Source organism: Oncorhynchus nerka, linkage group LG20 (genome assembly GCF_034236695.1).
Source record: "Oncorhynchus nerka isolate Pitt River linkage group LG20, Oner_Uvic_2.0, whole genome shotgun sequence".
Classification (NCBI taxonomy): domain Eukaryota; kingdom Metazoa; phylum Chordata; class Actinopteri; order Salmoniformes; family Salmonidae; genus Oncorhynchus; species Oncorhynchus nerka.
Genome location: NC_088415.1, coordinates 63,402,020 through 63,426,994, shown reverse-complemented (window position 1 = coordinate 63,426,994; position 24,975 = coordinate 63,402,020). Strand labels below are relative to the sequence as shown.

General features: G+C 39.1%; 1 protein-coding gene across 1 annotated transcript in view; it reads right to left on the bottom strand.

The window, feature by feature from the left end:
• Window positions 1-630: 630 nt before the first annotated feature.
• Window positions 631-24,975, bottom strand: part of LOC115101567 (parathyroid hormone/parathyroid hormone-related peptide receptor-like) — a 105,585-nt gene continuing 81,240 nt past the window's right edge. The window contains exons 8-15 of the mRNA XM_065006078.1: window positions 23,801-23,987; window positions 21,817-21,970; window positions 17,252-17,312; window positions 16,612-16,678; window positions 16,337-16,431; window positions 7,225-7,366; window positions 6,774-6,815; window positions 631-4,967 (exon numbers count right to left, since the gene is read on the bottom strand). Of these exons, the coding sequence (XP_064862150.1) occupies window positions 4,593-4,967; window positions 6,774-6,815; window positions 7,225-7,366; window positions 16,337-16,431; window positions 16,612-16,678; window positions 17,252-17,312; window positions 21,817-21,970; window positions 23,801-23,987 (1,123 nt within the window). The 3' untranslated portion in view covers window positions 631-4,592. The remainder of the gene's footprint in view (window positions 4,968-6,773; window positions 6,816-7,224; window positions 7,367-16,336; window positions 16,432-16,611; window positions 16,679-17,251; window positions 17,313-21,816; window positions 21,971-23,800; window positions 23,988-24,975) is intronic.

Genomic DNA, 24,975 nt, shown 5'->3' with positions numbered 1-24,975 from the left:
TCGCAAATGGGTCTTCCAAATGGACAATGACCCCAAGCATACTTCTGAAGTTGTGGCAAAATAGCTTAAGGACAACAAAGTCAAGGTATTGGAGTGGCCATTACAAAGCCATGAAAAAGCATGTACAAGCAAGGAGGCCTACAAACCTGACTCAGTTACACCAGCGTTGTCAGGCGAAACGTTTGACCCAAGTTAAACAATTTAAAGGCAATGTTACCAAATACTAATTGAGTGTATGTAAACTTCTGACTCACTGGGAATGTGATGAAAGAAATAAATAATTCACTCTACTATTATTCGGACATTTCACATTAAAATAAAGTGGTGATCCTAACTGACCTAAAACAGGGAATTTTTACTAGGATTAAATGTCAGGAATTGTGGAAAACTGAGTATAAATGTATTCGGCTGAGGTTTATGTAAACTTCCGACTTCAACTGTATATCACGCAACAGAACTTTGTAAGGCAGAAAATGAACTCTGTTCCTATATTTAGCTCTATATTTATCTGGTGTAAAAGGTCATGTGCCCTAACCATATAAGACCATGACAATAAATAGGAAACCACAAAGATTAGGAATGAAATGTACATTTGGAGGGAAGGTTTGAACCGTATATGCCTGGCCGCATATAGCCTGGCCGCTCAGACTAGAAGTAACATAGTAAACGTAAATGTGTTACTCTAAAAATGAAAGATGTGGGAGTATAATGCAAACATCTTGCGACCCAAAGGTTGCGTGTTCCAATCACATCACAGACAACTTTCGCATTTTAGCTAATTAGTAACTTTGCAACTACAACAAAAAAAAGGGTTCTTCGGCTGTCCCCATAGGAGAACCCTTTTTGGTTCCAGGTAGAACCCTTTTGAGTTCCATGTGGTAGAACCCTCTGTGAAAAGGGTTCTACCTGGAACCAAAAAAGGTTTTTCAAAAGGGTTCTCCTAATACTATGTTAAGTCCACCCTTGAAACAACGTTGAAATATTGGGATGGATAGGAATTAAATATACTGTACATTAACTATTGGGACAGATAAGGTTGACACAAGGTATTGGAACTGTGACACCTATTGGAACTGTGACACATAGCCTGGTGCTCCAGTCTGTTTGTGCTTTAGTAAACTCCTCTGTGTGTGTTTGTTTATTTTCATGCCAAACATAAGGCATGACAATGACGGAAGCATTGGCTACAGCACAGTATAGCTACAGTATAGGACAAGGCTACTTTTACAGAGTGTAAAGACACAAATACTGGGTTCTGTGACAAACTAGCTAACAAACAAACTAATTATTTTAACCCTTCAATTCCCTCTGAGAACATTGGCTGGAAAACAAACTGCTGTGTGATGGAACTGAACTTGTAAAGCTGCGGTATTTTAAATCAAAATCAAATTTGATTTGCCACATGCTTTGTAAACAACACGTTTAGACTAACTTACTTACGGGCCCTTCATAATGCAGAGAGAAAAAATAATAATAATACAAATAATAAATATACAGTATATATATATATTTATAAAGTGTAGCTAGACATATTTTCACATACGTTTCTTGAGTGTAGAAATGTGGATATACAGTGGTGGGAGAGGAAACTGTAGGGTCAAAGTGCAATTTAGTTCTTGAATCAAATAATTATGTCTAATGTTCTGTAAATACCTTTGTTAGGCATTCTACTAAAATCTTATTTTAACAGTCCTGATACATACAGTATTGTCCCTCACCTACAGTATATCCTCCAGTTTCTATACATATACGACTATATACAATATAACATATTTCAAACATCAAAACGTCCCTTACATTTTTGAACAGTCTGTACAAACATCAAATTATATTGAGAATACATTTCCATGACCCTTGATGCTATTTTAGCTCACAACTAGAATGGATTTTTATTATCATTGTAAACATTGTGACTTCTTATGCAAATGCATACATACTGTATATACAAAAAGAGCAGCATAACACTTGACCATATAAAACATAACAGTTGTGTGCTATTTAGTTCTGGTGTTCCTTCATACCGTCTCTTCACGAGTCTCCTTTGGAATTTTCCTGTGAAATTGGAGAATTCCTTGGAATTCCTCATTTAAATAACATTTTATTTTCGAAAATGTAACTGTTTCCCGCAACCCTGAGTTTTGGAGAGGGTGCCTCCCTTTGAAAACTTTAATAAAAGTAGTTTGCTGCAATTACAGTGCCTTCAGAAAGCATTCATACCCTTTGACCTTTTCCACACTTTGTTGTGTTACAACCTGAATTTAAAACTGATTAAATGTAGATTTTTTTATTTTGTCACTGGCGTACACACAATACCCCATGACATCAAAGTGGATTTATGTTTTTAGAATTGTTTACAAATTACTGGTAGATGGGTAAAAAAAAAGAAGCACACATTGAATATCCCTATGAGCATGGTGAAGTTATTAATTACACTTTATATGGTGTATCCATGCACCCAGTCACTACAAAGATACAGGCGCCCTTCCTAACTCAGTTGCCGGATAAGAAGAAAAATGCTCAGGGATTTCACCTTGAGAACAATGGTGACTTTAAAACAGTTAGAGATTAATGGCTGTGATAGGAGAAAACTGAGGATGGATCAACAACATTGTAGTTACTCCACAATACTAACCTAATTGACAGAGTGAAAAGAAGGAAGCCTTTACAGAATAAACAATATTCCAAAACATGCATCCTGTTTGCAATAAGGCACTCAATTAATACTGCAAAAAAATTAATTCACTTTCTGTCCTAAATACAAAGTGTTATGTTTGGGGCAAATCCAACACAACACATCACTGAGTACAGCTCTCCATATTTTCAAGCATACTGGTGTCTGCATCATGTTATGGGTATGCTTGTAATCGTTAAGGACTGGGGAGTTTTTCAGGATATAAAAGAAATGGAATAGAGCTAAGCACAGGCAAAGTCTGAGAGGTAAACCTGGTTCAGTCTGCTTTCCACCAGACACAGAGATTAATTCACCTTTCAGCAGGACAATAACCCAAAACACAAGGTCAAATCTGAACTGGAATTGCTTACCAAGACAATGAATGTTCTTGGGTGGCCGAGTTAGTTTTGACTTAAATCTGCTTGAAAATCTATGGCAAGACATGAAAATGGTTGTGTTGCATCGATCAACAATACATTTGACAGAGTTTGAATCATTTTTAAAAGAATAATTGGCAAATATTGTACAATCCAGGTCTGCAAAGCCCTTAAGAGAAAGCTCCAGAAAGACTCACAGCTGTAATCGCTGTAAATTACGTATTTCATTTTCAATAAATCAGCAAAAATGTCTAAAAACTTGTTTTCAATTTGTCAATAAGGGGTACATTGTGTAGATGGGTAAGATTTTGTATTTATCTAATCCATTTTAAATTTTGGCTGTAACACAACAAAATGTGGAATAAGTCAAGGGGTATGAATACTTTCGGAAGGTACTGCACAGTATATAAAAGCTTATTTTTTAAAAATCCTCTCTCCCACTCCATTGATATGTTTCGGTTACTTTTGTGGCATTATATATTGTGAAACAGAATATTATCATCAGCACATCATGGAAACAACATAACCTTCCATAGTTATTACACTATTGAATATCAGGATAGTATCTTTTAAATAGCAAAACTAAAAAAAAAACTGTACAAAAAGTTGATAATCATGGAGAAAAGTCTTCCATTGGCCTTCCTCCATATAAATCAACACTAGAAGCCAGCACACCTCTGAAACTACAGTACACACTAGCTCAAAGTGATGCACTAGAATGGTGGGTTTGGAGTACCTGAGTTTGATTCCCTTTTACATCAAAGTGGGTTAGGTTTTCTGAATTGACATCCATATTTCAAACCAATCGAAATGTAGTGAGATCTCCCCAACCATGCGGGCAGAGGCAACTGCAGCCAGGCATTTCCTCGTATCACTAGGAGTTCCTAATGTAACAGATGTAAGCTAGTGAGCTGTATGCTAACTTATCCATCCGCTACACTAACATCAGCTAACATGCTCCTGCCAGAATGAGGACCTACATATGCTGTTAGATACCTTCAACCACAGGACCTGTGGACCATCATCGCTGTAGGTTTCAGACAGACACATTAGCCTACTGTCCAGCCACAGACCATTCACGATCCACAAGTTTTAGAATAGCTTTAGAATGTGAAAAAGCTAAAAATCTGCAAGTTGGTTTTCAACAAATATAAAGTACCTGCTGCAACTCATTGAAGTCAGTGAAATAAAACAAAACAAATATGAATTATTGTCCGTATGGCAGGTGGAAATAGTCTCAGAAAGAGCGGCGGTGTTTGCTACAGTACAGAAGGTGATTGTCTGTGTTGGTGGCTCACCTCAAACACTGAGGTACCCTTTTAGCCTTGAGCCTTTGTCCTCCAGTCCTTATCCACCCACAAAAATTCTGGCTCGATTCACAGGAGAAAAACTGGCAGTGTCGACGAAAGGCAGCCATCCTCCTACTGTGTAACATCCTGAGAATAATGACTGGTGCTATGTTACATGACTCATTCCTACAGAGATCGTCCTCACAACGGAGGGGCTATTGACATGACTGTCTTTCACTAGAGGTCACATGAACGTCACATAACGGTCTCCCGCTCCTCCTCCACCACAGGCGAGGGTTTCTCCTCCTCAACAGAATGCGGTGGCGTGTTATTGGATAGCTGCTCCTCCTCGGGAATGTGTAACTCCTGTCCCGAGGAAGGAATAGAGTGCTCGGAGACAGAACCGTTCTTCACATACCCCGGGAGGTTCCGGTGCCCGTTGACGGTGACTGGGGCCCCAAGGCGCGTGGTGAGATGGAGGGCCAGGGGCCCCCGGGCAGTGACGTTGGTTACACTGGTGTGAGACACCATAGGTCCATAACTATACGTGTTACTGCCACTACGGGCTTTCCGTTTAAAGTCCAGCGCTAGTGTCCTCCTGCTCCAGGTTTTCTTAATTTCTGCCTGGACCTAAAGGAAGATGGATAGAAATAAGATTGTCACTAAGTACATCTAAACCGACAGTGGAATTTAATCAGGCACGTGCACAGATATGTGTCTACCTGTGGCCGAGCATTTCCCCCTTTGCTCTCCCACTAGTCAAGTACCCTTTTGGGTGGTGGTCTAACGTTTTTTAAATACAGTTTTAGTCATCGATGTTCTGAACCCACTGCCCCCAAGTCGTCGAGACGCCGTCAAGTTCGCCCCCCCCCCCCCATCTGTTGGTCTGTCCTGTACGGAGCTCACGTGTGCCCGGTATCCAAACATGCATGGCTTGTGATGCAGGTCACCGGTTGTGTGTGTGTTGTAGTAAGCTACCTAGTTTAAATATAAACAGTACTGCATAACATTTGATTAACCCTTGATTTACATCATCAATATCTGTCTGGTTGGCAGCAGCCCTTCACAATGTATTTTCTTATAGAATCATAGCCGCGGGAAGGGTGCTGGTGTTGCAGCATCCCCCGATAAATTGAAATAAATTTGCCAAAGTTATAGAATTACTGCTGTCTGTTCAGAAATTAATTAACTACTTGTCAATAGCCTACTTCACCATGAGTAGGCCTATAAGTTAGCCACAGAGGAACAAAACATTGCCTAGCTGTGGATTGTGTGTAGCCCTATAACAAGGCAGTCGGGAACACACGGAAAATCTGTCAGTGAACAGCATGCAGTCAACACAGGCCTTTCGCAATATTTCAAATACAATCGTGGGAAAACACAGGTTGGAAAGCAAATGGCCCCTGCTGAAAAGAGAAGAGCAATCTTTCAACTTCCAAATGGGCCTATTGAGTGAACATTCTTTACAAGAGACGTCATTGGGCGAGTCAGTGAAACTGGAAAGTTTTTCTTAAGACTAATTTCCTCCTCATATTGTACCATAATGTGGGTCTCCACACACCTAGGCCTCTCAGTTAGTCACTGTCAAAGTAGCTTGTCATTTTGATCATTTGTGCGGTATTAAACATAATTCTGATAAAGTCTCCACAGTCGTGTAAAATGATGTGGAATTGCAGAAAATAAGTTTATAAAAAAGGCACAAACTGTTTTCTGACCCTGGGCTACTAAAAATGTTCCCCATATGTGCAACTTCTGTGTGCACCTCTACTCTAGGCTACTTCTCTATGCCACTACGCAAATGCAATGATATGCATGCAATGCTTTATTATAGCCGCAATGTATTTTTGTTTTAATGCGTTCCGGTACCTCAGAGCTCCCTAGGTGACCCCCCCTCTCTCGCTCACTTTTTGTTCCTCCCAAATGAACAAATGAAGCACTGAACACAGGTAGGCTAGACTCTAGTTAGCCACCATAAACTAAAATAACAATGAACATTAGGCTATATTATGAAGTTATTATTTAAGAGCATTGTAGATATAAATCACAATCAGTAAAACATTTTTTTTTGTTGCAGATTTACATCAATAATCAGCTGATCGCCCTCTATTCCCAATGTCAATCATGCCTTCAAGAGGCACTGTCACTAACTTGCTTACAATGTGTGATGAGTAAGTGTGTTGCATAAGTAAATAGACCTTTTTCATTTTGAGAACATGCCCCCTGAAAGGTCTGTGCACATCCCTGCATACAATAATTGAGCCTGAGGTTTTTTTTGTGTGCATACTGTGTGCATGCTGTGACTGCAATTAATCACGAGCATAATATTATAGATCAGGATTACATAGCGTCTTAAATAATATACTATAATCTATTAGGATTTCCTTGAAGACATTTTCACAGATAAATCTTAATCAAATTGTTCAACGTTGTCCTTACCTCCCCGTTGCAGAAACAATATATAATTGCCACAAAGAATCCCTGAAAAGAAGATAAACCATTACTACAAGTTTGCGTATGACTCAAAGTACACAGGTTGACCTGAGCATCTATCCAGATCACTTTAGACGAATGTCATGCAATCTCAATTGACAGTTCAAGTCACTGACACCAGCTGCCTACTCTGAAAACACTGAGCTGCGCAGCTCTCTCTAATTTTACTCATAAAAGTTTCATCACAACTCAATACTTAATTATGTGTCGCACACCACTACAGCATATGCAGTGCCCCATAGTGGACTTTGGCCGATTGATATATCTCCTTTTTACAGTACTGTAGCAGCTCATCATTTCAGATCCATTGCTGGCTGCCTGTGACTAAACCCACATGCAGTAAAACATCATTTGGTTGTTTGTTCATTCATCCATGCGGTTCGAGACCAGTCAGTACCTGGAATGAATTGAAGAGCATCTCGTAGTGCATCTGTATTTGCCAGGGGACTCCAGTTACCTCAGTATAAGGCATGGCCATGAACACGATGTAGTGAACGCCAAACAGTGGCATCAGGACCAAAGTAGACTTCAACAGTTTCCTGTGGAGGGAATGAATAATAGCAGTGATTCATTTTTACATTTACTGTGTGTGACAGTTGTCACGGGGAGATAAAATGTTATATCATAATAGATATGTTCACTGTATTATTCATTTTTACCGACATGACTGCCCCACTTGGCACACTACGACATTTCAACGTGTGATATTTGGGTAATATTTTGTTGAGACGTTGATCAAATGAGACGTCAACCTTTATTCGCCCACTCAAAAAGACATCCAGCAGTTTGTTGAATTACCATGTTATCACTATGGTTTTCAACCTTCTAAATGCATAAACAAATTCCAAAGGAAAAACCTATGTAAGATTTTTGGTTTAGTTGTCATCTAAATATTTTATCATTGAGCTTTCAACCATTTCAAAGCACAACACAGTTCAGATATGTTGTATTTATACAACTTAATTAATCAATGTGTTTCCTCTAATAGCACAACCAAATGACCTGGAATGCAGCTGAGATAACATTAAAAGTACAGTGCTCAGGGATAAATGCTGTTCGAGATTCTGCACAGGTTATTATAGCAATTGTGAATATCTCCACAGACCTGCAACCGTTGCATGCTATCTTGAACATACACACTTTCTATGATTACATAAGAAGACTTATATAGTGACAGTAACCTCAAAATATGGCCATGGATGTGTTAGTCATTTTAAAATGTAATAAATCTATTAGTTTCTAAGAATATTTTTAACAGTATTACAAAAGTAGTATTGAACCGTGTTTGGTTGACAACTCAACCAAACATCAACATTTAAAGGAGATGTATCTAAATGATTGGCTAGTTTCATCTGAGCCACTGGCTTAATCTTGTTCTTGAACTTTTTATTTGTGGTTCAGTTGGAAATGTTTAAATGTTTAAATTGTTGACACGTTAATAGGCTATTTATATCTCCATGGGGTCAATTTCACGCCATATGTATTGAATTCAAAATAAAATAAATCGTGAACATGAAAATAAAGTTGAGAATGTAAACGTATTTTTGAGGACGGGTTAAATAATGGATGTTGAAGTCAAGAACCAAACAATTGAAAGCAAAATGTACAGAATTTTAAATAAAAATTCATAAAAAATGCTACAATGTGATTTTCTGGATTTTTTCTCATTTTGTCTGTCATAGTTGAAGTGTACCTATGATGAAAATTACAGGCCTCTCATATTTTTAAGTGGGAGAATTTGCACAATTGGTGGCTGACTAAATACTTTTTTGCCCCACAGTATGGCGTGAAATTGCATCTCTATCAACCAAAAATCTAAGATAAAGTATATGACAAAATCAAATTAAACTTGTTTTAAAGTTAATTTAAAGTTTGATTTTATATTATTTAGTCCAATTCATTAACTTTGATATTTGGTTGAGATGGAGACGTAAATCTGACATATTTTAAATTTGTAGACAAACTGGAATTAAAGCCAGACTAAGTCAGTGGCACAGATGGAACTATAGATGCAGAGGACACAGTACATTTCCTTCAAATGTTGATATTTGGTTGCGTTGACAACCAATATCCAGTTCGTCTTCAAATTAATTATTTATATGTTGGATTCACTTCTCCATCTCAACCAAAGATCAAAGTTAAAGAATAGGACTAAATCAAATCAAAGAAAACTTAAAATGCACTTTAAATAAAGTTTGATTTGATTTACTGTAGTCCTATTCTTTATCTTTGACTTTTGGTTGAGATGGAGATGTGCATCCAACATATTCATTAAAAACTTGTATATTACATTTGAAATCAACCAAAGCTTGAAACCCTAGGGGCTCCATTTGAACAAACCTAACGCAATGATGAATCTTAGCGCTGGCGGTAGCGCTATAGCTTTAGGGGTGTGTCAGAAATAGTTTAGCTAATTTCACAACAGGAATTCGGGGTGCAGTAGCTGGCGGTGGCGCGAAAGAGCTGGGATTTGATGAATAAACAAGTTGTGGCTGTGTCGGGGCTTAACACCACACTAGCCAATCAGAACGTGGTCCATGGCTTAATATGTGGAGGCTTGTGTACTTGTGTATTTACGGTCTTTTATGTATTGTGTCGTCATTAACTCCAAATAGAATATTAGTCTGCTATAGCCTAGTTTGTTAAATAGCCTGCCTCATATTTGCTAAATATGTTGAACATGTTTGCAGTCCACATTTTTCTAATTGCATTGCTTCAATATTAGAATACATTGTTAAACATAGACTATAGCATTCACACTGATATAGGGGCTAGGCCTACAGTAAATTGCGGTCTGGACATGCCAAACGTAGTTAATAAGCTCAATTCAATTCAATAAGCTATTGATAATGCCTAAAAATACAGTTTATAATTATAATCAAATCCTAATAATAATGAAATAACAACCTGTCTTAAATAGGCAATGTCTAAATACAGTTACAGGCATCATAATTGCTTATACTGGGCATATACAAAAAACAAGGCAACTTAGAATATGGATGGTTTTACGCACATGCAAACATTTCACAGGAGCTGGACAAAGATCCAATATAAAAGAGAAAGGGGAATGCCCACTCACCAGTATACTGCTCCCAAATGTAAAGTTTTATAAACACCATGGAACCATCTTACAAATCATATTTGCATTTCTCTAGAAATAGACAATTGCATTGCCTTCGAGTTCTTTAACATAAACACATGGACGGTTAATCTTTCTAATTAGTTTGGTCTTTAACCAAATTAAAACGAAAAACAATTCATCTTTTTTTTTTTAAATAACAATATTTCTGATCTAAAAAAAATGTTTTACCCCTTTTTCTCCCCAATTTTGTGGTATCCAATTGTTGTAGTAGCTACTATCTTGTCTCATCGCTACAACTCCCGTACGGGCTCAGGAGAGACGAAGGTTGAAAGTCATGCATCCTCCAATACACAACACAACCAAGCCGCACTGCTTCTTAACACAGCGCGCATCCAACCCAATGTGTCGGAGGAAACACCGTGCACCTGGCAACCTTGTTTAGCGCGCACTGCACCCAGCCCGCCACAGGAGTCGTTGGTGCGCGATGAGACAAGGACTTCCCTACCGACCAAGCCCTCCCTAACCCGGACGACGCTAGGCCAATTGTGCGTCGCCACACGGACCTCCCGGTCGCGGCCGGTTACGACAGAGCCTGGGCGCGAACCCAGGGACTCTGATGGCACAGCTGGCGCTGCAGTACAGCGCCCTTAACCACTGCGCCACCCGGGAGGCCAAATAACAATATTTCTAAATAGGATCGGGTCAGAAGCATGATATAATAAATCGCATCTCTCGTTCTATGAGCATAATGCAATGTGTGCACAAGTAGGCCTAAGGGCTCTTCGGCATGCGGAATTGATGTCCTATCCAAGATAGTTCATTAAATAGTATACAGTAACCCTACAATAGGCCTAGTTATAACAAACATTTAGCCGATCAAGTTTTTATTGGTTTTAACATGCAAATATTCATCTACACACATTGCATTCACATTTTGAAAATGCACTGCATGTTCGAGCCATTGACAATTGGACATTGCCCAAACGTTGGAATAAGTTAGTGACTTTGCCACGTCAAAAGGTAAACAAACAAACAAACTGGAAAATAGTGTAGGATACAAGCGGATTCAGCGCCAAGGACAGCGATCAGAATTCCTGCGAGTTGACAGTTGAAAAACAGACAAAAGTGCAAGATGCTTTTTTTAAAACAAAATGATAAAGGAAAAACAATAAGCAGTCTATTGCAATAACTTCATCTTCCTAAACAGACTTCCTACAGTCACTGACACCTTTCATTGAATGGGCATTGAACATAGGCCTAATGAGTCCAAACTTTTCACAGAATTTGCATGGACAAAAATTATGTCCAAATAAAATAAAAAAAACGGGAATGTCAGTTGACTGTTCTGTTGTTTATGATATTTTAATAAAACATTGGCTATAGGCTACTGATTAAGCTGTGCGCCTCCACTGGTAAAATCGATGCCATAACCAATCGCATTAAAGGCTAAGATCAGTTTTTGGTGAGTCTTAAATATCACTAGTAGCGCTGCTTGTAATTGGCACATTTTTAAGGACACACATCTCATATTTCCACCCCTCTCACCTCAGCGCAAGCAAGCTGATATAAGACAGGTAAATTACCAACCCTGGCACCAGGTTTGTAAAATAGCAGAGTTCTGGCTTTTACAAGTTGAAATTGCCAACGTGTGCGTTTGACACTAGTGTCGCCTTAACGCCAGCCCTAGGACTATATGTATGCTCTATTTTTAGTTGAACCCTGGGTTAAATTGAAATAGTTTCATTAATGTGCTCTATTAAACATACCTGTTGGAATGACTTTGATAGCAACAGCGAACTTAGTTATTAAATGATCTCTCAATAATCATTCTCATCTTTTTAAGTTTGTTAAAGTCCTGGATGGGAGACCAAAGGTATAGCTGTAGATAGATCAACTCTCCAGTAGGAGGTGCTGCCAAATTTAGTTTTTTTTCTGATAATGGATATAAATCTGAAGTTGTTTCAAATGTATAAATTCAACATACGGTTTGTCTAACTTGAATAATGGTAACCATGATGACATAATCCTGTGGTTGAAATGTCATCTTCAAAACAACATTGATGACTTTTTGCAAACCCAATGTATTTTCCTCGTAAAGTCCATGTCACAATACGTTGACAAATTACGCTGAAACAACATTGATTTAACCAGTTTGTGCCCAACGGTTGGTGGCATGTTTTGGTGTGATAAAGATTAAATACTTCTATCAGCATGCTGGAGATAACACAGAATACATCTGTACAGTACATTTGTATTTGTATTTATTAAGGATCCCCATTAGGTGCTGCCAAGGCAGCAGCTACTCTTCCTATAGTCCAGCAACATCAAGGCAGTTATATACAATTTAAAATATTACATGCCATTACACTTCATAACACTTTTCACAAGACATTAAGTGTGTTCCCTCAGGCAGTGACTCTATCACATATCTACAATACAAAATCCATGTGTACGTGTGTGTAGTGTGTGTCTTATGTGTATATGTGTCTGTGCCTGTGTCTCTTTTCACAGTTCCCACTGTTGCATAAAGTGTATTTTTATTTGTTTTTTAAATCTGATTCTACCGCTTGCATTAGTTACCTGATGTGGAATAGAGTTCCATGTAGCCATGGCTCCATGTAGTACTGTGCACCTCCCATAGTCTGTTCTTGACTTGGGGATTGTGAAGAGACCTCCGGTGGCATGTCTTGTGAGGTATGCATGGGTATCCGAGCTGTGTGCTCGTAGTTTAAACAGACATCTTGGTCCATTCATCATGTCAACACTTCTTACAAAAACAAGTAGTGATGGAGTAAATTTCTCCTCCCATTTGAGTCATGAGAGATTTACATGCTGCCCTGTTCTGAGCCAATTGTCATTTTTCTAAGTACCCTTTCGTGGCACCTTACCATACGACTGAACAGTAGTCCAGGTTTGACAAAACTAGGGCCTATAGAACCTGCCTTGTTGATAGTGTTGTTAAAAAGGCAGAGCAGCACTTTATTATGGACAGACTTCTCACCATTTTAGCTACTGTTGTATCAACATATTATGATACAAGTTTGACAAGCCATTTCAGTCGCTGTAGTAGCTGATGTGTATAGTGTGGAGTCATCCGTATACATAGACACACTGGCTTTACTCAAATCCAGTGGCATGTCATTAGTAAAGATTGAAAAAAGTAAGGGGCCTAGATAGCTGCCCTGGGGAATTCCTGATTCTACCTGCATTATGTTGGATAGGCTTCCATTAAATAACACCCTCTGTGTTCTGTTAGATAGGTAATTCTTTATCCACAATATAGCAGGGGGTGTAAAGCCATTTCCATGATTGATAATATCAAAAGCCGCAGTGAAGTCTAACACAGCTCCCACAATCTTTTTATCATACATTTCTCACAGCCATCAGTCATTTGTGTAAGTGCCGTGCTGAATGTTGACTGTCCTTCCCTATAAGCATGCTGAAAGTGTCAATTTGTTTACAGTAAAATAGCATTCTATCTGGTCAAACAACATCCCAAAAGTTTACTAAGGGTTGTTAACAGGCTGATTGGTTGGCTATTTGAGCCAGTAAAGGGAGCTTTACTATTCTTGGGTAGCGGAATTAAATTTTGCTTCCCTCCAGGACTAAGGGCAAATACTTTCTAGTAGGCTTAGATTGAAGATATGGCAAATGGGAGTGGCAATATCGTCCACTGTTATCCTCCATTCATTCTCAGGCCCCGGTGGCTTGTCATTGTTGACAGACAATACTTTTTTCACCTCTTCCACACTCATTTTACAGAATTCAAAATTACAATGCTTGTCTTTCATAATTTGATCAGTTATACTTGGATGTTTAGTGTCAGCGTTTGATGTTGGCATGCCATGTGAATCTTGCCAATGAGAAACAAATTAATTAATAATAATCAATATCAGTGTGTTTCGTGATGAATGAGCCATCTGATTCAATGAATGATGAGTTTGCCTTTTTGCCCAAAATGTCATTTAAGGTGCTCCAAAGATTTTTACTATCATTCTTGATATAATTTATATTTGTTTCATAGTGTAGTTTCTTCTTTTTATTCAGTTTAGTCACATGATTTCCCAGTTTGAAGTATGTTTGCCAATCGGTTGTGCAGCTAGACTTATTTGCCATTCCTTTTGCCTCATCCTTCTCAAACATACCATTTTTCAATTCCTCATCATGCTTATTAGTAACTAGAATAAAACTATTTCATACATGTGTCAAGTGCAGCGTCTCGGTTGCTCCTTTTTTACAGACCAACAAGTATTTTTATGTCAACAACATAGGAATCATTACAAAACATTGTGTATAACCTCTTATACACTATATTAGGCCCAGCCTTTGGAACTAGATATGGCTACTATATTGTGATAGCTACAGCCGATGGATTTGGATACAGCTCTAAAGCTAATTTCTGCAGCATTAGTAAAGATGTGATCAATACATGTTGACGATTTAATTCCTGTGCTGTTTGTAACAACCCTGGTAGGTTGACTGATAAGAAGCTTTTTCTTGAGTGGGCAGCTTGATGAAAGCCAGTCGATATTTAAATCACCCAGATAATATACCTCTATGTGGATATCACATACATTATCAAGCATTTCACACATTATCCAGATACGGACTGTTAGCACTTGGTGGTCTATAGCAGCTTCCCACAAGAATAGGCTTTAGGTGAGGCATATGAACCTGTAGCCAGTGCTAACAGTGCTAACAGTATAGCACTGGTTCATAGGCACATGATTGCTGTGTACAATAGCTGTAGGATCAGTAGGAATTCAAGGCAGTTAAAGGGATATACAATGCATTCGGGAAAGTATTCAGACCCCTCACCTTTTTCCACATTTTGTTACGTTACAGCCTTTTTCTAAAATGGTTAAACAAAAACATTTATCAATGTACACACAATACCCCATAATGTCAAAGCAAAACCTGTTTTTAGAATTATTTTCAAATGTATGAAACCCCCCCAGAAATATCACATTTAAGTAAATATTCAGACCCTTTACTCAGTACTTTGCTGACACTACAAGCTTGGCATGCCTGTATTTCGGGAGTTTCTCCCATTATTCTCTGCAGATCCTCTCAAGCTTTATCAGGTTGGCTGTGTCCTCCTGCGTTGTCTTGGCTGCACAGCTATTTTCAGGTCTCCTCAGAGATGTTTGGTCGGGTTCAAGTCTGTGCTCTGACTGGGCCACTCCAGGACATTCAGAGACTTGTTATGAAGCAACTCCTGCGTTGTCTTGGCTGTGTCCTGAGGGTTGTTGTCATGTTGGAAGGTGAACCTTCATCCCAGTCTGAGGTCCTGAGCAGGTTTCCATCAAGGATCTCTCTGTACTTCGCTCCATTCATCTTTCCCTCGATCCTGACTAGTCTCTGAAAAACATCCCCACAGCATGATGCTCCCACCACCATGCTTCACCATAAGGATGGTGCCAGGTTTCCTCCAGACGTGACGCTTGGCATTCTGGCCAAAGAGTTCAATCTAGGTTTCATCAGACCAGAGAATCTTGTTTCTCATGGTCTGTGAGTCCTTTAGGTGTCATGTGTTTTACTGAGGAGTGGCTTCCGCCTGGCCACTCTAACTAAAATGCCTGATTGGGAGAGTGCTGCAGAAATGGTTGTCCTTCTGGAAGTGTCGCCCATCTCCATAGAGGAACTTTGGAGCTCTCTCAGAGTGACCATCCGGTTCTTGGTCACCTCACTGATCAAGGCCCTTCACCCCAGATTGCTCAGTTTGGCCGGGCGGCCAGCTCTAGGTAGTGTCTTGGTGGTTCCAAGCTAAGTCTTGGTGGTTCCAAACTTCTTCCATTTAAGAATGATGGAGGCCACAGTGTTCTTGGGGACCTTCAATGTTGCAGACATTTTTTGGTTCCCTTCCCCAGATCTGTGCCTTGACACAATCCTGTCTCTGACATCTAAGGACAACTACTTCAACCTCATGGCTTGGTTTCTGCTCTGACAACTGTGGGACCTTATATAGACAGGTATGTGCCTTTCCAAATCATGTTCAATCAATTGAATTTACTACAGGTGGACTCCAATCAAGTTGTAGAAACATCTCAAGGATGATCAACGGAAACCGGATTCCCCTAGAGCTACATTTGTTTTATATTTGTAATACATTTGCAAAAACTTAGAGAAACCTGTTTTCAGGTCATCATGATGGGTATTGTGTGTAGGTTGATGAGGGCAAAAAAACGATTGTATACATTTTGAAAGAAGGCTGTAACGTAACAAAATGGGTCTGAATACTTTCCGAATGCACTGTACACATTAGGTTACTTACATTGTGTCTACCAACGCCCCTGGGATAATGTACATTTGCTGAAGCATTATGAAAACTCAGCAACACAATGGTAGGGGTTAACTGAGCTGGGCCTGGGCAGACATGTCATGATAAAGCAGTCAGGGAAGGAACAGTCAGAGCATGGCTTCTTACCTGTACTGCTGTCTTGTGTCACATCTGCCAGCATTTGTCTCTCGAAGTTTAGTGGCCAGAACTCGGATTATATTCAGGAACAGCATAAAATTCACCTTTGATAACAGACACAATGACACAATGTAGCACACCAAAGCCCAATATTTCAACTACTAACTCTCTCAGAAAGCCGATAGTGGTAATAGTGCTCAGTAATTGTGATAGTTAAACCTGTCAATTGAAAATGTTAAATGCCATTATGCCAATTAACATTTTCAATTGACATGTTTACTTACCACTATTGCTGTTAGAATGGGCACTTGTACAATCCACTTCAGATTGCCTGCACTTAGGTCCCAGCACCTGTAAGTGATAAACAGGGGATTTATGAAAAACAAATATAGATACGCATGATTGTGTAATTAATCGCTTTCAGGAACTAATCTATTTCGGTATATCCTAGTGTAACAACAACACATGGGGAAGTTGGCAACCCTTACAGACTGGTCCTAGGCTCCAAAGTCTTGGCTGGAATTCAACCCAACCTGCCATAGCAATGTTTTACGCATGGTCCTTGTGTACAAGCTACTGCCTGCACGCACACTATTCTTATTCTGAAAACAGTCAGAATCTACCTTTGAGTGGAGTCAATGCGATAGGCTCATAGTAGAATGTTTCTATAGTACTCAAAGTAATTCTGTGATTTTATCTAACCATGTGGAAATAGTTACTACCGTGTAAATACTGCAATGTGGGTTTTGATTAAATTGAAGACGTACACTCTGCCTTTAAACATTCTATGAACCTAAGGGGATTCTTGAACACGTTCTAAGTTTCTGTCTCACATTCCCATGAAAGATTCTGGCAAATGCACAGTACTGTGTGTTCAGAGCCAACATCAATGATGACAAATTGAGATTACAGCGCAATACTTACTCTGTGTCTGCCAAGGTGGCTCTCACACTTGCCCACACTGTCACAAACATAGCTGGGACCCCTGCAAATCAACAACAAACATCAAGATAGATCTCAAAAAAACAACTTCTTGGTGACAGGGGGGCAGTATTGAGTAGCTTGGATGAATAAGGTGCTCAGAGTAAACTGCCTGCTACTCTGTCCCAGATGCTAATATATGCATATTATTAGATAGAAAACACGGATGTTTCTAAAACTGTTTGAATGATGTCTGTGAGTGTAACAGAACTCATATGGCAGGCGAAAATCTGAGACAAATCCAACCAGGAAGTGGGAAATCTGAGGTTTGTAGTTTCATTTAAGTGATTGCCTATCCAATATGCTATGTCTATGGGGCCAGAATGCACTTCCCAAGGCTTCCAGCAGATGTCAACAGTCTTTAGAAAGTTGTTTGAGGCTTCTATTGTGGAAGGGTGTCGAATAAGAGCTGTTTCAACAAGTGGACTAGGCTGAGGCCAATCAGTTGTTTACAGCGCGGTCACGCCGTTCCTTCTTTTTCCTCTGTAATGAATACGCTATTGTCCGGTTGGAATATTATTGAAGATTTATTATAAAAATACCCTAAGGATTGATTGTAAACATCGTTTGACATGTTTCTACAAACTGTAATGGAACTCTTGACTTTTCGTCTGGATTTTGCGCTAGCGCATTGTGCCTTTGGAATAGTGAACTAAACGGAGGTATTTGGACATAAATATGGATGTAATCGAAGAAAACAAACATTTATTGTGGAAGTGGGAGTCCTGGGAGTGCATTCCGACGAAGATCAAAAGGTAAGTGAAGATTTATAATGCTATTTATGACTTTTGTTGACTCCACAACTTGGCGGGTAACTGTATGGCTTATTTTTGTGGCCGAACGCTGTTCTCAGATTATTGAATATTGTGCTTTTGCCGTGAAGCTTTTTTGAAATCTGACACAGCGGTTGCATTAAGAACAAGTTTATCTTTAATTCTATGTAAAACATGTATCTTTCATCAAAGTTTATGATGAGTATTTCTGTTATTTGATGTGGCTCTCTGCAATTTCTGCAATATCCAATGTTTTTGGATATAAATATGAACTTGATCGAACAAAACATACATGTATTGTGTAACATTGAGTCCTGGGAGTGTCATCTGATGAAGATCGTCAAAGGTTAGTGATTAATTTTATCTATATTTCTGCTTTTTGTGACACCTCTCTTTGGTTGGAAAATGGCTGAATGCTTTCTGTGACTAGTTGCTGACCAAACATAATGACATTAATGACATAAAGGCTTTTTGAAATCGGACACTGTGGTTGGATTAACGAGAAGTGTATCTTTAAAATGGTGTAAAATACTTGTATGGTTCAGGAATTTTTATTATGAGATTTCTGTTGTTTTGAATTTGGCGCCCTGCACTTTCACTGGCTGTTGGTGAGGTGGGACTCTAGCGTCCCGAACGATCCCAGAGAGGTTAACAGCTGACAACCCTGCAAAACAGATTATAGTGATCTATAAAATCACACAAATAATGATAAACACAAAATACAGCAATTTCCTTCCAATTATTATAGTGGGTTCAAGTCAAAATTTGCCTTGAAATATACTGTTAATATAGCGAGGCAATTGGGCGACACAGCATCCACATTGTATGCGCTGTGCTTACATAACCGTTACGCACAGTGTGTACAATGCAGGAGCCGTACAGCCTAGCTCTCTGAACTATTCTTGAGTTCTGCGTATAACAGTATTCACACCATATGTGTGAAAACATTGAACAGTTAATAATGATCAAACAAAATTCAGCTGTCCATTAAATATTATACAAAACATTATGACATAGGAAATGCTTTTCAAATGAATTGATTAATACAGTTGAAGTCGGAAGTTTACATACACTTAGGTTGGAGTCATTAACACTCATTTTTCAATCACTCCTCAAATTTCTTGTTAACAAACTATAGTTTTGGCAAGTTGGTTAGGACATCTACTTTGTTTATGACACAAGTAATTTTTCCAACAATTGTTTACAGACAGATTATTTCACTGTATCACAATTCCAGTGGATCAGAAGTTTACATACACTAAGTTGACTGTGCCTTTAAACAGCTTGGAAAATTCCAGAAAATTATGTCATGGCTTTAGAAGCTTCTGACAGGCTAATTGACATAATTTGAGACAATTGGAGCTGTACCTGTGGATGTATTTCAAGGCGTACCTTCGAACTCAGTGCCTCTTTGCTTGACATCATGGGAAAATCTAAAGAAAATCAGCCAAGACCTCAGAAAAAAATTGTAGACCTCCACAAGTGTGGTTCATCCTTGGGAGCAATTTCCAAATACTTGAAGGTACCATGTTCATCTGTACAAACAATAGTACGCCAGTATAAACACCATGGGACCACGCAGCCGTCATACCGCTCAGGAAGGAGAAACGTTCTGTCTCCTAGAGATGAACGTACTGTGGTCCGAAAAGTGCAAAACAATCCCAGAACAACAGCAAAGGACCTTGTGAAGATGCTGGAGGAAACAGGTACAAAAGTATCTATATCCACAGTAAAACGAGTCCTAAATCGACATGAAAATGAAATGAAATGCCGCTCAGCAAGGAAGAAGCCACTGCTCCAAAACCGCCATAAAAGAAACAGACTACGGTTTGCAACTGCACATGGGGACAAAGATCATACTTTTTGGAGAAATGTCCTCTGGTTTGATGAAACAAAAATATAACTGTTTGAACTGTAATGACCATGACCGTTTGGAGGAAAAATAGGGACATTTGCAAGCTGAAGAACACCATCCCAACCGTGAAGCACGGCAGTGGTAGCATCATGTTGTGGGGGTGCTTTGCTGCAGGAGGGACTGGTGCACTTCACAAAATAGATGGCATCATGAGGCGGGAAAATTATGTGGATATGTTGGAACTCCCCATCCCGGACCCGGGAGCGTAATCATCAACTGACACTAATTAGCATAGCACATAAATATTACTAGAAAATATTAATATTCATGAAATCACAAGTGAAATATATTGAAACACAGCTTAGCCTTTTGTTAATCACCCTGTCATCTCAGATTTTGAAAATATGCTTTACAGCAAGACAAGCATTTGTGTAAATTTATCGATAGCCTAGCATAGCATTATGCCTAGCTAGCAGCAGGCAACCTGGTCACGAATATCAGAAAAGCAATCAAATTAAATAGTTTACCTTTGACGAGCTTCGGATGTTCTCACTCACAAGACTCCCAGTTAGATAGCAAATGTTCCTTTTTTCCCAAAAATATTATTTTTGTAGCCGAAATAACTCCGTTAGTTCTTCACGTTTGGCTGAGAATTAGATCGGAAATTAAGGTCACTACAACGCCAAAAAATATTCCAAATTAGCTCCATAATAACGACAGAAACATGGCAAACGTTGTTTATAATCAATCCTCAAGGTGTTTTTCAAATATCTATTCGATAATATGTCAACCGGGACAGGTGGCTTAGTAGGAAAGAGAGAAACAATGGCCGCATTTGTCCCTTACGCACAAAACACTCTGAGAGACTCCAGCTGACCACTGACGCAATGTTGACGTTCAGGCTCATTTTTCAAAATAAAAGCCTGAAACTATGTATTGTGACACTAGACACATTAGGGAAGCCATAGAAAAAGGAATCTGGTTGATATCTCATTCACTGCTCAATAGGGACGCATAGGAACGCAGAGCTTCTGGATTGGATTTTTCTCAGGCTTCCGCCTGCAATATCAGTTCTGTTATACTCACAGACAATGTTTTTACAGTTTTGGAAACTTTAGAGTGTTTTCTATCCTAAGCTGTCAATTATATGCATATTCTAGCATCTTGTCCTGACAAAATAGCCCGTTTACCTTGGGAACGTTATTTTTCCAAAAATGAAAATAGTGCCCCCTAGATTCAAGAAGTTAAAGCATCATCAGTCAGGAAGTTAAAGCTTGGTCGCAAATGGGCCTTCCAAACGGACAATGACCCCAAGCATACTTCCAAAGTTGTGGTATTGGAGTGGCCATCACAAAGCCCTGACCTCAATCCTATAGAACATTTGTGGGCAGAACTGAAAAAGAGTGTGCTAGCAAGGAGGCCTACAAACCTGACTCAGTTACAATAGCTCTGTCAGGAGGAATGGGCCACAATCCACCCAACCTATTGTGGAAACTTGTGGAAGGCTACCCAAAACATGTGACCAAAGATAAACAATTTAAAGGCAATGCTACCAAATACTAATTGAATGTATGTAAACTTCTGACCCACTGGGAATGTGATGAAATACATAAAAGCTGAAATAAATAATTCTACTATTATTCTGACATTTCACATTCTTAAAATAAGGTGTTGGTCCTAACTGACCTAAGACAGGGAATTTTTACTAGGATTAAATGTCAGGAATGGTGAGAAACTGAGTTTAAATGTATTGGCTAACGTGTATGTACACTTCCAACTTCAACTCTGCGTGTTTTTTAAAGCTGTTCATTTAATCTTATATATTTCATTAGTAGCAGTGTATCTGCAGTAAAAAATGTGTTTTCCATGACATCACATACCCCATCCAATCAAAGTGAATCCCCAGAGGTACTTCCTGTCTGAGAAGAAGGTCATGAAGATGAGGCTGTGGAGGTACAAGCCCTCTACTAGGATCCAGTAGTAGTTGGTGGCCAGGAAATACAGGAACAGGGTCACTGCTAATTTACAGCCAATCTAAAGGAAACACAACAGACAAATACATCTAATATACTGAATTTACTAAATACAATATGGCTATTTCATGGTCACAAGCACAAGGTTCTTTGTGTAGTGACCTGAAGCCATACATGTTGAATCTTTAGAATCCACTCTTGCTTTGCACTGTTATATACTGCTTGGCTTGTGTGACATACAGAAACACTAAGGGTAGTGTGTACATTGACAAATGTATATTCACTTTGCAGGGAGTAAACCAACATTCAAGCCTCTCCATGATGAAACTTCTAGGTTCCAAGCACGGTTTGTAAATTGAAAGATTTATTCTAATCCAATTAATACTGTGTGTTGCTCAAACCTGGAGAGGTTGATCAAATACACAGGGAATTAAACAACAGGGAGTTCCTGGTAGTTTAGCCTGTGTACACCCTAAGGGATGCCAACCTCTCTGCCTCTGTCTGTCCTACTCAGGGGTGTAGTGGTCCCTGGAGAAGTGGGTATACTCAAATTTGGCCATTTCCCCCCCCAAACGGCCCACCCGAAGAGGTTTAAGCCTATCATTAGCATCACTATATTTTTCTGGTTCCTTAAATTGTATGAAACCTGGATGTTTTACTTCATATTATGAGGCATGTCTTACCTTGTTTCAAAGTAACCTAAATCCAAAATCTCACCATAGAAACGTGGAGGCAATTATTTTATAAAGACTCCTCATTTTCGCTTTCCTGTTCTATTGTTTTTCAAATAAACTTTCTTTCATTGTCTGGCAGCCAAAGATATTATCCTTGTCATATTAGCAACCCATAATAGTTGTTGCATCGTTAGATCTCCCCTCTTTCTAAATGTCCATCTCAGGACAGAGTGCAATTTTCCCGCAACTTGCATTTTGGACCATTTGCGTGTAGGCCTACCACAGTGTGCACATTGCTGCGCTTAAACCGTGAAGAACTAAACGTTTATCAACATTTTAAGCTAAGCATTCTGATCGGTTCCATCAGGCTTATTAATTGATGAGGCGTATACCTCCACTACTGGTCGTAATGTACAGTACCAGTCAAAAGTTTGGACACACCTACTCATTCAAGGTTTTTCTTTATTTTTTAAAACCATTTTCTACATTGTAGAATAATAGTGAAGACATCAAAACTATGAAATAACACATGTGGAATCATGTAGTGACCAAAAACGTTTTCAACAAATCAAAATATGTTATATTTGAGATTCTTAAATTTGCCACCTTTTGCCTTGATGACAGCTTTGCACACTCGTGGCACTCTCTCAACCAGCTTCTATGATTCTATTATACAATGTAGAAAATATTAAAAATAAAGAAAAACCCTGGAATGAGTAGGTGTGCCCACACTTTTGACTGGTGCTGTATGTAGCTGCTTCCTTCAGCCTGGCTTGCACACTCTAACTATTGATAATATGCGCGAGCCAAGAGAGACTTATCCTCTTAGCTTTTTCTCCTACTACCTGCTCTTTCTTATCCAGTTTTATAAATCAGACTTTCTTTGTGGCAAGTCTTTACAAATTACATTGATTTAGCTTATTTAGAAATGCTGCGAGAGACCGTAATAAAACAATCAAAATGAAAAGCCTCAAGAGTCATGTGTACTGAATGCTGGAATGACTTTAGCAACTCATATCGAATATTGATCCCTATGCCCTTAGAGGACGGCCTTTTACAATGATCCAACACATTTAGAACAGACGCTTCACAAAAACAGTCAGAACCGTAAATAATTACCCAGGTGCCTTGGTCAATAACTTCACTACCTTAGCCTGGTACTTAGTATTCTCATGTAATAAACCTCCTATAGCCTGGGGACAACGTTAGGTACTTACAAACTGGGTTTTGTTAGCTGGAGGAGCCTCAGTGATGGACTTGAGATCTTCCACACTGACTCTTTCCATGTCCTCTAGGGCAGAACCAGAGTACAGCACCACGTCCTTTATGAAGATGCTGATGCCTCGCAGCATGAAAGACACAAACAGGTGCATGTGGATGTAGTTCCTGGTACAATGCAACCGCCTGGATGAGTGGAGAGGAGGAGATAATTATTTAAATAAAAAATATCATCTTCACAGTGACAAGCAATAGTCGTGTTGTGGTAATACTAGGTCATACTATTGGCTTACTCAAACCAAAAGGCAACTAGTGAGAAAAATACAGAAATGCATGTGCAAAACTTCTGAGAAACTGACACTACTAAGCCGTTAATACACTAGGAACCCATGTTTAAATCTTATCAAAGTGGTAAGTGTGTGGCGGGGGGGGAGAGAGTTTTCCACAGTGAGCGTGTTTGTATGTACAGTACCAGTCAAACATTTGGACATAGCTACTCATTCCAGGGTTTTTCTTTATTTTTACCATTTTCCACATTGTATAATAATAGTGAAGACATCAAAACTATGAAATAACACATATGGAGTCATGTAGTAACCCCAAAAATGTGTTGAACAAATCAAAATATATTTTATATTTGAGATTCTTCAAAGTAGACACCCTTTCTGCAAAGCTGTCATCAAAGCACCTCTTGGCATTCTCTCAACCAGCTTCATGGGTTAGTCAACTGGAATGCATTTCAATTAACAGGTGTGCCTTGTTTAAAGTTCATTTGTGAAATGTCTTTCTTAATGCGTTTGGGCCAATCAGTTGCGTTGTGACAAGGTAGGGGTGGTATACAGACAAAGTCCATATTACGGCAAGAAGAGCTCAAATAAGCAAAGAGAAACGACAGTCCATCAGTACACTACAGAAAATTTCAAGAATTTTTAACGTTTCTTCAAGTGCAGTCACAAAAACCATCACACGCTATGATGAAACTGGCTCTCACGAGGACCGCCACAGGAATGGAAGACCCAGAGTTACCTCTGCTGCAGAGGATAAGTTCATTAGAGTTAACTGTATCTCAGATTGCAGCCCCAATAATTGCTGGACAGAGTTTGAGTAACAGACACATCTCAACATCAACTGTTCAGAGGAGACTGTGTGAATCAGGCCTTCATGGTTGAATTTC